Source organism: Carlito syrichta, unplaced genomic scaffold (genome assembly GCF_000164805.1).
Source record: "Carlito syrichta isolate Samal-C Ts95f unplaced genomic scaffold, Tarsius_syrichta-2.0.1 Scaffold311810, whole genome shotgun sequence".
NCBI classification, from domain to species: Eukaryota; Metazoa; Chordata; class Mammalia; order Primates; family Tarsiidae; genus Carlito; species Carlito syrichta.
The window spans coordinates 434043-446435 of NW_007255906.1; the positions used below are offsets into that span (position 1 = coordinate 434043).

The following is a 12393-nucleotide window of genomic DNA, read 5'->3' on the forward strand; positions in this document are numbered from 1 at the left end:
GGGCCGGCTCTCAGGGCCCCGGTCCCTTGGGGGCCGGCCTGGTAGCAGGGGTGATGCCCGCTCCAAGTCTAAGCGGCGAATGGAGGCCTCGCCTGTGTCCATGGGCTCAGTGGGCCCTGTCCGGGGACTTTCTTTGTCCTTCCGTTCTCCGCCTTGGTCTGCGTTGTCTCCTGCATCCGTGGTCACAGGCCGGTGGTTGAGGGGGCCCATTTTGCCCCCAGGCTCGGGCCCTGAGCCATCAGGCAGAGAAGCCTTCTTGGGGTTGGGGAGACCCTCCTGACCATCCTCGGGACTGGACTTGTGTGAGATGTCACTAGTCATCCTGGCTCCAGGGATGCCACAGGCCTTGGGCCCTGAGCGTTCTGACCCCTATGAGGAAACCAAAGAGAAGACTTTGGTGTCTTCACTCAACAAAACATCTCTGGGCCTCTCCCATCCCACATCCCACACCCTTCCAGCTTTTGCACATCTGCCAGCTGGCCAGGGTTGTGCCTCAGTTATGAAAGACACAGTGAGCTGCCTAAGGAAGGCACTCCTCCCGTGTCTCCAGTTGCCCCACCACCTTCTCAGGTAGTGAGGAGCTGACAGGACTCTCAAGGTGGCAAGGCATTGCTTCTGAGTAGCAGGCTTGGCCTACTAGGGATGGCACCGTCCAGTTCTGCTTTGACCCCACGATGTAAACCTTGGGAGTTTTATGGGAAGGTGACCTGCCTGGGGCCACCAAGTGTGCTGGCTGTAGAGTTCTTGGCCCCTAATGGATGAGCCCCTGCACCAAGCCAGCCCTACCAGGAACAGACTCTGGAGCCAGCAGTCCTGGCTCAGCTCTCAGCAGCCCTGCCCATTAGGCAGGTTATTTAACCTCCTGGGCTTCTGGGTGCTCAGCTATGAGATGTGGGAAATGCTGCATCTGCCTTGGAGGATGAAAAGGGATAGTGCACATACACAGTGCTATCACAGGCCTTGGTCAGCATGCCAGGGGGAGGGCTTGAGTGGGAACACCACTTGGGAGCTCAGCTCAGTCTATGGAGTCACAATGATTTGTAAAAATCACCAGGTGCAGCCATGCCTCACTGAGGGCTTGTGCATTTGTTGCCACAGCTAACCTTCCCGCCTGGGGGAGGAAGGAAGGGTGCTACCTTATAGGTAGGGACACAGGGCCTGTCAAAGGGTGTGCTAGTGATGGGCTCAAGCTACCACACAGGAAGGGACTGGGATTGTGCTCGTGGGCTGTGGAGGAGAGAGGGGAGGTGGGCTGAATACCTCTGTGAGCTCGCTCAGTGTGTCCTCCAGAACCTTCACAGTGAGGATGAAGGCCCGCTGTGCCAGGACCTGGCGGTCAGCATCTCGCAGATACTTCCTGCGGTCATATGGGGTAGCCAGAGAGGATGGTAGGGTGTCAGACACCATAAACTACTGGATTGTAGCCTCCATCCCGTCTCCACCCAAGAATGCCTGTTTATCCCTAGTGTCCCACCTGTGCATCTGCTGGGGCTGCTCCTCAGGATCCCCATCCCTCCACACCAGCAGGCCTCTGATCTGGCACTGCCTGCTGCCCTGGGTCTACCCTGCCTGCTGGGCTCAGTGAAGAGGCAGTGCTTATAGCTGCTCTCCTTCAGGGCTCTCTCCAGTGTGCTCCAGGCCACAGCGGGGGCCCCTGAGTTGCTGGCATAGCGTAGGTGAATGGGGCCATGAGGTAAGGCAGTGCAGACATGGAAGGCTAGCTGGCCTGTTTCCCTCTGAGCTGCATCTCTCCCGGGATCTCCCACAACCCTCATGAACAGCAGCTGTAGTAACTGGTCTCTGTTCTGTCCTCTCTGGCAGAGGGTTTACCTGAGGCCCCCCACTGTTATGGGCCCTTGTGTGGGGTACCACGGCCATCATTTGGACAGGCTTTCCCTACAACCTAACAGCATCTCAGAGCCCTGAGTTGGGGAACAGGCAGAAAGGGCTTGGTTGTCCAGAGTCTCGACAGAGAATCAGGACCAGCAGAGAGAGCCCATGTCTGCTCCAGGATGCCTGGGGGCAGAAGGGTGTCACTTAGGTTCTAGACACTAAGTCAGAGAGGCCCCTAAGGAGAAAAAAGCGCTGGTCTGGGCTCCCGTGCGCAGCAGTGGAGAGCCTGCCCTGGGTGGTGCACAGCTCTACTTCCTCACTGTGGGGGTGGGGATGGTGGCTGCACTCACTTGCCCTGGTCTGGGGTCCGCTGCAGCATGGAGGACACCTTCAGCAGGGTGCTGTGGTCCCGAAGCTGGGCCAGCACCTTGAGCAGCAGCACGATGGAGCGGTTCATGTGCCAGGCAAAGCTGCCTGGCCGGTCGATCTCATCCACGGGGATCCGCCAGATGCCCTGTGGGATGGATGGGGCAGGCACGTGAGGGGGCTGCAGTGGCCGGAACCTCAGGGCCACCCCTGTCTGGAGTCCCCTGGAAACTGCCACAGTGCCAAAAGGGACACTACCCAACCAGGGGCTTCTTGGACCCTCTTACTGTCCCAAGGAAGACAGGAGTGTGCTCATTCCCTCTATTTCCTCCTCATAAATGGCAGTAAGTGACACATCCACTGTTCTGCAGCCTCCTCCTTTGTATGACTGTGTCACACATGCTTATTGGACATTTAGGTCAAGCCTGACCAATGTGAGGACAGGCAGTAAGAAGCCCAGTAGATCCCACCTCTGCACAGGTGCTGCCCCAGCTTAGGAAACATAGGACAGTCTCCTAGAGGGGACCTGCTAGGTTAGAAGGGGACTGAGGGAAGCTCTAGCAAGGCCCATCCTTGTGCATATTCTCTAGCAGCACCCAGAGAGTCATCTACAGCTCCTGGGATGCTGGGGTCCCCTCCTTCTCCCCACATGTTGCCACCCTGCCCCACACCTCTGTGAAGACTGAACCAGGACTCTCTGGAGAGGCCTCTGCCCCCAGTTTAACTGGTGTGGCACTGGATGCCCCTATCACTAGCTCCGGAGTCTGGTTCCCTGCAATGTCCTAGTGACCAGCATGGGAAACTGAGGGAGTGATGAGTAACCAGACATTAAGGAGGTCTATTTCCGGGGTGGGGCTTCAGGGGCCTGGAATGAGCTGGCAGGCTCCCAAATGAGTCCCTGCAGCTGACACCCTGGGGAAACTCTAGCCTAGAATGGACCAAGGCTATGAGTGACATGGCCTCCCGCTTGGCATGGGGCCTAGTCTGCGTCATGCTACAGTGTGAATCTGGGGACCTGGGCCAGCAGCCACGAGGACCACAGCAAGATGTCCAGGTAGGCTCTGTCCCCATGGGTCCTTGCTGACTGTCCACGGCACCTGCTCAGATGCATGGGCCCATCTTGTTCCAACTGCCCTGGGAGGGAAACTGGGGAACATCTAGCCTTGAGCTTTTAAGATGGAGAGGAGCTTAAGACCCTCAGCCTTGAGCCCCTGTGGCTTCCACACTGGCTCTCAGTGACACAGAGAGGCCACCAGGCAGACTGGGAGGCTGTGTGGAGGCCAGCAGCTACCTTCCATCCCTGGGCAGTGCTCAACAAGGACAAATCCAGTAGCCTGAGGCCATCCACACTTGGCCAGCAAATACCGGTGCTGCCTTTTCCTGCCATGTGGATGTGGCGCCATAGCAGCTCATGATAACCTGCTGCTTGGGAGGTATGATAGTGCCCTCAAGAAGCTGTCCCATCTCTGTGGCGAGGCAAGGATTCCAGGCCCTGGCACTCTGCTCCTCTGCTCCTAACGTGCAAGGCTCAGGTGTGACAGCTAAGAAGGTGCTGTCCCTGAAACCCAGCAGGCCAGTACTGTGGGGCCAGAGCTCAGAAACATGGAGCAACTTGCCTAGAGGCATACAATCTTGAGGGGCAGCTCAGGGTTGGTCCCTTACCACACCATGGCACACTAAGATGACAACGAACTTAGTGAGGGAAGCCTCCATGGCTAGCTGCCACAGCTCTTCTCCACATGGCACAGGAGGGGAAAAGCCCTGGCCATATGCCAAGTCGGGGAGCTGGGAGTGATCTGTATTTCACTTTTCCATGGGACATGGAGGGAAACAGGAACACTCTGCTCCAAATGGCCAACTGAGAGGGTGAAGAACGACCCTAGATTTCACTGAATTCCCCCATTTTCCCAGCAGAGCCTCTAAAGTCTCAAAGGCCAGGCCAGAGGTCACTATTCCCAGTGTACCCCCATCTAGGGGTCAGAGCCTTCAAGCAGCTGGAGGGTGAGAGGGCCCACTTGCCCTTCTTGGGGAGCTACCAAGGAAGAATGAATGCAAGAACCATTTGTTCCTCCAAATTGCATTTGACGATGTGTGTGTGAGGAGAGGGAGCTAACATTTTGCCTAGAGACCAGGGAAGCAGCCTGCTCCTTCTGCGGGCATAGGCAGGCTGGGGAAGGGCAGAGACAGGGTCAGACTTGCAGACATCATGCCAATGCCTCGAGAGTCTCCCAGCACTTGGCCAGGCAGACTGAGGTGCCAGAGCCCCAGGGCCTGTCTCCCAACACCTCACCAGGTAGACGCCCACCTTGGCTGCATATCAGGGGAGAGGTGAATTTTGGTTAATTAGAAAAGGTCCCTTATTCATACCATGCTGGTTGGCCCTTCCACCTCTTCTCTCTCACTCTGACACCCAACACTCCCTAGCACCTTCTGGCCTAACACATGCCATGAATTTCATGCCTGTGAGTCTTTTCTAATTCCCTTCCACCTCTATCCAGCCAACTCTTCTGTGTCCTCCTTGGCCTGGCTATGGTGTCACCTTCCTGAAGCTCTCCTGGCTTGTTGCCCTCCTGGCTTGCCACCCTCCTGACTCCTGCTGAGACCATTCAAGCTTAGCCCCTCAGAAGACTGGGGGTTGGGCCTGTTGCTGGCAGTGTGTCCTGGCTGGGTGTGGGTCTGCTTCATCTCAGGGTTCCCAGGGCCCTGACATAAACCTGGCAGAGCAGGTGAGGTACCCAGCTTGAGAAGGATTTTCTGTTTCCTGGAAGGGCACAGGCTCACAGAAGCCTCCACCTGATGGCCCCTCACCCTGGATATCTCCATGTTCAAGTGGGAGACAATTCTGCTCACAGCAAACCGAATGCTCTTCAGAGCTCCGGGTATTCAGGGGAGCCTCACCTTGCAGTGAGGCCTGCAGGGAAAATGAACAGCACCCACCGGCACCACAAGGCAGCACCACTGTAGCAGTAGGCTGTGCTTGCAGAACACAGGTTCATCTGGCCAGGCTCCTGGGTCCGGTAAGAGCCAGCTCACTTCTCCCCCAAGGAAAGAGGAATGAGAAGGTGTTGCCAGAGATAAAACCACGCCTGGCCCTCTGCAGGGTGGGCCAGACAGGCACAGCAGACTTGGATGATGGTGAGGGACTTAGATGATGGCAGGGCCCCTGTGGAGAGAAATTCCAAACTCCTGCTCTGAGGTTCAGGGAGGGAAGACACAGTGAGTGCATTTACCTCCTTTTTTGGGTGGAAGGGACATCCCACAATAAGCCAATGAGCACATGAAGAAAATCTCCTGGAGGGCCCACTGTCAGGTCACCTGAAGTGGCTAATCCAGGAGCATGTGGGTCACCTGGCACTTCAGCCCCACTTGGAACTGGATGAGGGCTGGGCGCTGGCCTACCCACACCACTCTGGAGGCAGGAGGTGTCATTGCTTGTTGAGCAATGGGGGATGGGTGGCAAAGCCCCAGATCACCCCAAACCCCTCTTGAGACATCTGGAATATCCCCAGCACTCTGCTCTGGAGAGGGCCGTGCTATCCTGTGCTGGCTGAGCTACACGCCCTGCTCCTCTTGCCTCCTCTGTCCCAGCCCACCGCCACCAGGTGGGAATCCCATCTTAGCCCACCTCTGGGTCAGGCACTTGTTTTGCTTGGGACTGGGGCATGAATGAAGCAGGTTTACCCTCCAGACCTCCTGGCCTGTGGTTGGGGAGAAGAAAGACAGTGCAGCTCTTCCTCCTGGGCAAGGGTAGGGGTGGGAAGGACTACTCTGAATGTCACAGAGAAGGTTCACAGGAGACAGAGCAGTTGACAGCAACAGCAGCACATTCAACGTAAGAGGAAGAAACCTACACTGCTTCCCAACATACTGAGTCTGTCAGTAATAGATGCCAGTGAGGCAGATCTGGGTCTCTATCCCCTGTGGCAGCATGGTGGCTAAGGGCCCTGACATCCTCACGACCCCCAGAGCCCCAGAAATCAACACACACACCCACGAGGACAGGTCTAGTCTGCACCACACACACTAGTGTGCGGGCTAGGTCCTCCCTTCCACTTCCTTTTGTAACATAACACCACTGATTTCAGAAAGGATGGAAGACCAGACAAATCCGGCAGCAAGTCCACAGAAAACCAGAAGGAGCTGCCACTGCCTGGCCACCCCCACGCTATCGTGACTCTCAGAACTTCCCCACCAGTCCTCGGAGGCTTGCAAGGCAGTATTTTACATGGGCATACGCTCCTGTTTCATACTGGCATCTTGCTCGGCCTTCTCCTGATGGTGCCAGTGCCGACAGGCACATTTCCTAGGTGGGGGCTGGCTGGCTCACATGCCCTCATTCATCTTGACACCATTTATTCACTCACATGCTCCAGTGCGGGGGCTCCAGTCTTTGACTACCAAGCACTTGGCACTGTCCCCTGTCCCTTCTCTGATGGGCCTGCCCCTTCCCCTCCCCAACCCCAGGGCTGGGCTTTGGGTCTGCTCAGCCAGGCCTGTGACATACCCGCCAGTCATGAACAATTAGCCAGCAGGTAGGCCCAGGATCCCAGACAGGTTCCCTTCCTAACAGGAGTCCTTAGGGACACCCCTCCTCTCTGTGGTAGGGGCTGTGTGATGGACATAAGTGGGGGGGAGGGGCTGTGTGATGGACATAAGCGCACGGGGGGGGGCTGTGTCTGTGGCCACGAGGCTGGCCTCAAGGGTAAAGCCACCAGGTGGTCTCAAGCCAGCTGAGTGGTGAGCAAGCCAACAGCTCCACTTTCCACCCAAGGGAGGTAGAGTCCCAGGAGGACTTGGACACAGCCGGTTCTCCACAGGGAGGAGTTAAAGCAGCCCTATCCCTCTACTATCCCTCTCACACGGTGCCTGCGGAGGGCCTCCTGGTATGTGGACAGGAACTGCTCTGCCAGGTTTTCTTCACCACAGCCCCACATGGGAGGGAGGGGCACAGCCAGGCTCCACCTGTAGCAGCAGAGGCCCCAATGCACCCACCCTAAGGAGCACAGGTGTGGGCCTCAGGGAGGGCATGGGGAATATACCAGGGGTGAGCTGGGAGAGCTAAGCCAGGGCCTGACGAGAAGGGTGTAGGCAGCAGTGCTGGAGGAGGCTGGCTGAGGATAGCAGGGAGACAGCACCGGGGCCAACACTCCCACAGCACCTGAGGGAAACGCAGGACCACAGATGGGCAAGGGCCAGGAGTGGGAGCCAGGGGGGCAAGGAGGGTCTGGCTGGGGCCTGCCCCCTGCAACTCCCAGTCCCACTGCACTGGATGCTCTCTGCTCCCGGCTCCACAGGCAGGCATGCTGTCTTCAGATTTGCCCCACTCAATTTCCAGGCCCTGGTGTCACCAATGCTGGGCTCCCTAGTGGCTAGTGTGGCTGGGATAATGCTTGCTTAGAGAGCTATGGGTGCATACCGGCAGCCTCAGGGCACTCGAATACACTGGATGTGTGTGTGCTTGAAGCTCCCCTTCTATGCCAGCACCTCATCCCGAGCATCTCAGTCACCCCCGACCCTCAAGAGTGGCTCTGGGCTCCCTGCTGGCAGATGAGGTCACTGAGACAGACTCTAACAACATGAATTATTGATGAATCCCCAGACTCTGGGCTGAGTGCTTGGTACAAGGTACGAAACCCTGCCTGTAGCCTTGCACTGCAGGCATCATCCCATTGAAAACAGAGCTCCAACGGCTGAGGTTCACAGTGGGGTGAGCCTGGGGATCCACAGAGGGAAAGCATGATCTTCATGACTTGGGGGCTCGTGGAGACTTTCCCAGGAGCTGAAGCAAAAGAGGGGGGTGCTGCCAGGACAGTCTGTTCCTGCACTGCTCATTTACAAGGAAGCTGAAAAGCAGAGTGAGGCTAGTGCCTGGGACAGGAGGGCCATGTGGCAGGCCATGGAGGTGACCATGGCAAAGGGCCCTGACGGTATGGAATGCTGGTCCTGACCACCAGGCCAAGGCCGTGCCCAGGCCCATGGCTCGTGTAGTCTGGGGGGACCTTGCTCCTGAAAGAGTTTGGTTCCTCTTTTCCAGATTCCTGACTTCACTGGCCAGCCCACGCTGCCTCACAGCCCTGGCATGGCAAGATGGGGCCTGCCCATCCACACTCTTGGACTCCATGCCCCTGCACAAAGTGGGGCTGCCGGACACAGCTTCTTTACTAGACCTAGGGCCAACCTTGAGCTTGGCAGCCTGAGGTCACAGGTTCAATACACTTCTGGTTTGCAAGGCACACCTCATGGCCTGTGGTTGGGCTGCTACTCTGGCTGTTTTTGATGATGGAGCCCAAGGCCGTCTGGTGGCTCCCTGGGCCAAGGGTTCCAAACCCATCTGTCACCTTCACGGATCCCAACTTTCAGTCATGTCTCTTTGAGAGCCTTCTCCACTCCAAGGGCCACAAAGGCTCCCCAAGAAAACAAGTGCTCCTGGGAATGGAGAGCAGAAAAGAAGGGTGGGCAAGAGCTATAGCCTAGTCAGAACTGCAATGGGACCCAAGCTTGTCACAGAATGGACAAGGGTGGGCAAGAGGTGTAGCCTAGTCAGAAATGCACTTGGACCCAACCTTGTCACAGAATGGATAAGGCTCAGATATGGGGCTGGGCAGTCTGAGTGTGAGATAATTCACCCCTCATTTTCCAGAGAGAAAAACTGAGTTCAGACGACCTACCCATGGCTGCCCAGTGACCCCAAAGTGGGACCAGGATGTAGGGGCCAGACTTTCCCACCTGGGGCTTCTCTCCACCCCCTTGCTCAACACTCACAGAGAAACAAGAGTGGCAGTGTGATCCCTGTTTTAGATGTTTAGAAACAGGCCCGAAGAATGCAGTGATGCCAAGTCATCCGGTTTTTTTTTCCTTTTCTGAGTCAGAGACTCACTCTGTCACCTATGGTGGAATGCAGTGGCACTATCATGGTTCTTTACAGCCTTGAACTCCTGGGTTCAGGTAATTTTCCCATCTCAGCCTCCCCAACATCCAGGACTACAGGCATGTGCCACCAAACCTAGCTAATTTTCTTGGGGGGGACAGGGGGAGATGAGGTCTCACTATGTTGCCCAGACTGGTCTCGAACTCCTGGTCTCAAGTGATTCTCCTGTCTCAGCCTTCCAAAGTGCTGCAATTACAGGTGTAAGTGACCATGCCTGACCTGTTTAGTGCCAGGTGCCTCTTAAGATCTGGGAATTCTATCATGGGGCACGCTTGGTCTGGAACGCCTGCCCATGGGTAGGGTGACCAGTATGTTGCCAGTGTCCTCCGCTAGCAACACGGGTGCCTCAAGGCATCATAATTAAGTCCTTCAGGATGCTCAAGAAGGTGGAAGAGGAAGTAACCACACGTGGTAACATCCAGAAAAGCTGCAAAGAAACCAACCTGGGTGCCACGCAGGGATGTTGAGGATGGAAAGGCCATGAGGTGCTGATAGTAACCAGGGGAGACCAGGGACACTCAGCCTGACAAGGGGGCTGGGTGAGTGTGGGGGCTATTTGCTTAATGTAGCGGACTCGCCTCTCCAGTTTGCCCAGGCTGCCCAATCCAAACAAGCCCGAGTCTGCTTGTGGCTCTTGGGTCTGGCTGGCCTGGTCAGGCGCTGCTCACAGGGTTGTCCCTAGCTCCTGACGTCAACAGCTAGTCCCAAGGGCCTGAGTGTTGGATGGAGCAGCTGCCCTGTCACAGCCCCCAGACTCCAAGCTGCCCAGGGGCGGGGTGGGTAGGCAGAAGGGCTGTCTTTCTCTTGGTCACCCATGCACCACCAGGCCTTTGAATAGAGTCTGGCTTTCTAGGGGGGCTTATTCCCTGTGAAGTGAGATGAAATCTCAGGGGACTCCCAAAGCCCCTGGGGGAAGGAAAATCAGAACAGACAAGCAGAGGAGGTAAGGAGGCAGGCAGCCAAGGCAGGAGTAGAGCAGTGGCTCCCTTAGAGTCTATCCCATCACCCAGCATGTCCTGAGTAGAGAGGGTATGTAACTGTTCTCCTGACTTTTATTTTTAAGTCGGGGTCTCGCTCTATCACCCAGCCTGGAGTACAGTGGCATAATCATGACTCACCACAGCCTTGACCTCCTGGGCTCAGGCGATCCTTCCACCTTGGCCTCCCAAATAGCTGGGACTACAGGTGTATGCTGCCATGCCCAGCTAATTTTTGTATTTTTTGTAAAGAAGCAGTCTCACTGTTGCCCAGACTGGTCTCAAACTCCTGGGTTGAAATGATTCTCCCACTGTGACCTCCCAGTGCTGGGATTATAGGTATGAGCCACCATGCCCATTAACATGTATGTATCTTCCCACAGCACCAAAAACATACCATTTAAGATGACCACAGAGCACCTCACCTATGAGGAATGCTGAATTGAACATCCCTCACCACAAAGCTTTTCTTCCTCTCCTTGGAAAGGGCTACCCAGAGTGTGGGCAGAGGGCAGCAGGCTACTCTCCTGGAGGGGGAGCCTGGGTGCTTGCACTTACAGTGGGCAAGTACTCTGTCTTTCTGGGCCCTCCCGGCTACTATACGGCTTCCCAGACCAGCTCAGCTCCACCAGCCCTGTTCATAGAAAACACAGTGCTGTGAGCACCCAAAGGAGAGCCTGTTCCCCTGGAGAGGGATTCCTCCACTCTGCCCCTCCTCATGGCACAGGCACCGTGGTGACTCAGGGCTCAGAACAAGCGAGGGCGGGAGTCTGTTGGCATCCCACTCCTGAGAGCAGTGGGCATGGGGCGTAGGAGCAGACTGCTGCGAGCTGAAGGCCAGCTGCTGAATGGGTGGCTGGAGCTAGAGAGTGACAGAACCTCTCAGCAGAAAGGGCTGCTGTGGCAGATGAGGAGCCTTTTTATTCTCCCAGAGAAGTACAAAAACTTTCTCCTGGTTCTAGGACAGCCTCAGTGTTATAGCTCGACCACAGGCATAGCCAGGAATGGGATGGAATCTGGACTGTAGACCTTGGAGTAGGAGCAGCTGTGGGGAAAATACCAGAATCCTCCACAGTCTTGGGAAGACACCTGCCACCCACAAACTCATGCAAGCCACCCAAACGGCAAGATCACTTGCAGAGGGGAGGGGATGGAGTGCTTAGGGACGCACTTGGCTGACTTCCTCTCACAGAGCCAACGATTCTCACAGTGTGTCTGCCCAGCTCCTCCAACACATGAATTCACTTACACCTTGCTGGGGGGCTCGTTCTGGGTTGCCAGCCAGCAGGGCACCCAGCTACAGAGCCCAGACCACAGGCTCTTTGCCCTCCAACCCCCTTGTCTTCAAGGAAGATGAGCATCACATATAAAGCCAGGAGGCTGAACAGCACAGCACCCCTCTAAGCCCTGGCCCAGATTGCTCCTTCTGGAGCCTCCCTGCTCAGGAGTCCTGAAGCATTTAGGGACAGGACTGAGTTTCCAGATTGGCAGCTCCCCACCTTTTCCATGCCCTGAGGAGCTGAGGACCCTGCCCCTCCCACAGCACTCCTGCTCCCATAGGCCTCAGGTTGGGAGGAAGCGAGCCCCAGGAACTGGCCAGGTTGAACACCCCTGGCAGGAAGTCTCACTCTGTCACCAGGTTGGAGCGCAGTGGCCATCAGGGCCGGCCTCTCTGGCCGCAAGGCCGTGCAGAGGCCACCAGAGGCGCCCTGTCACCCCCCTACATGGTCCTGGCTGTCCAGGTTGGGCTATCGAGGACGAGGGATTTCCCCGCTCCATCCACAGGTAATGAGTTCTGGAGGCAGGCAGAGATTGGGAAAGCCTGCAATTTGTCTACAGCTGGCGCCCACTCGTTTCCAGCCTCTCCTGCCAAATAAGACGTCGAGCACTAGGTCTCCAGAACTGCTGGGCAGCCCCTCCCCCTCACGGGAAAAGCAAAAACGACAAACAACCAAGTGCACGGAGAGAGTACCACCAACTCACGGCCAGCCTCGCCTCTACGTGTATCAACCCCCACCCCCACCCCACGCACCACTACCCCCAGGCCCTCCCCTCCTTGCACTCCGCTGGAAGGCAAGGTCCTGGTCCAGCGTAGAGCTCAGAGTGGGCCGGCGCTCGCAAAGCGCTAGCACCGTCTTCCCGCCCCCGCACAGCGGCTATTTATAGCTAGGGAAGCACCGCGCCCCGGCGCCGCTGCCCACCCTGCCGGGCGGCCGCTCACCATCCCCAAGAGCGGTCGGCGCAGCTCCTCGCCGGCGCCTTCCGCCGCGAAGTTGCTCGAGCAGGCGG

General features: G+C 56.9%; 1 protein-coding gene across 1 annotated transcript in view; it reads right to left on the reverse strand.

Moving 5' to 3' along the window:
- Positions 1–12393, reverse strand: part of CABIN1 (calcineurin binding protein 1) — a gene marked incomplete at its 5' end in the record, with an annotated part of 138899 nt that overhangs the window by 11485 nt on the left and 115021 nt on the right. The window contains 3 exon segments of the mRNA XM_021718084.1: positions 1–369; positions 1261–1357; positions 2184–2347. Of these exon segments, the coding sequence (XP_021573759.1) occupies positions 1–369; positions 1261–1357; positions 2184–2347 (630 nt within the window).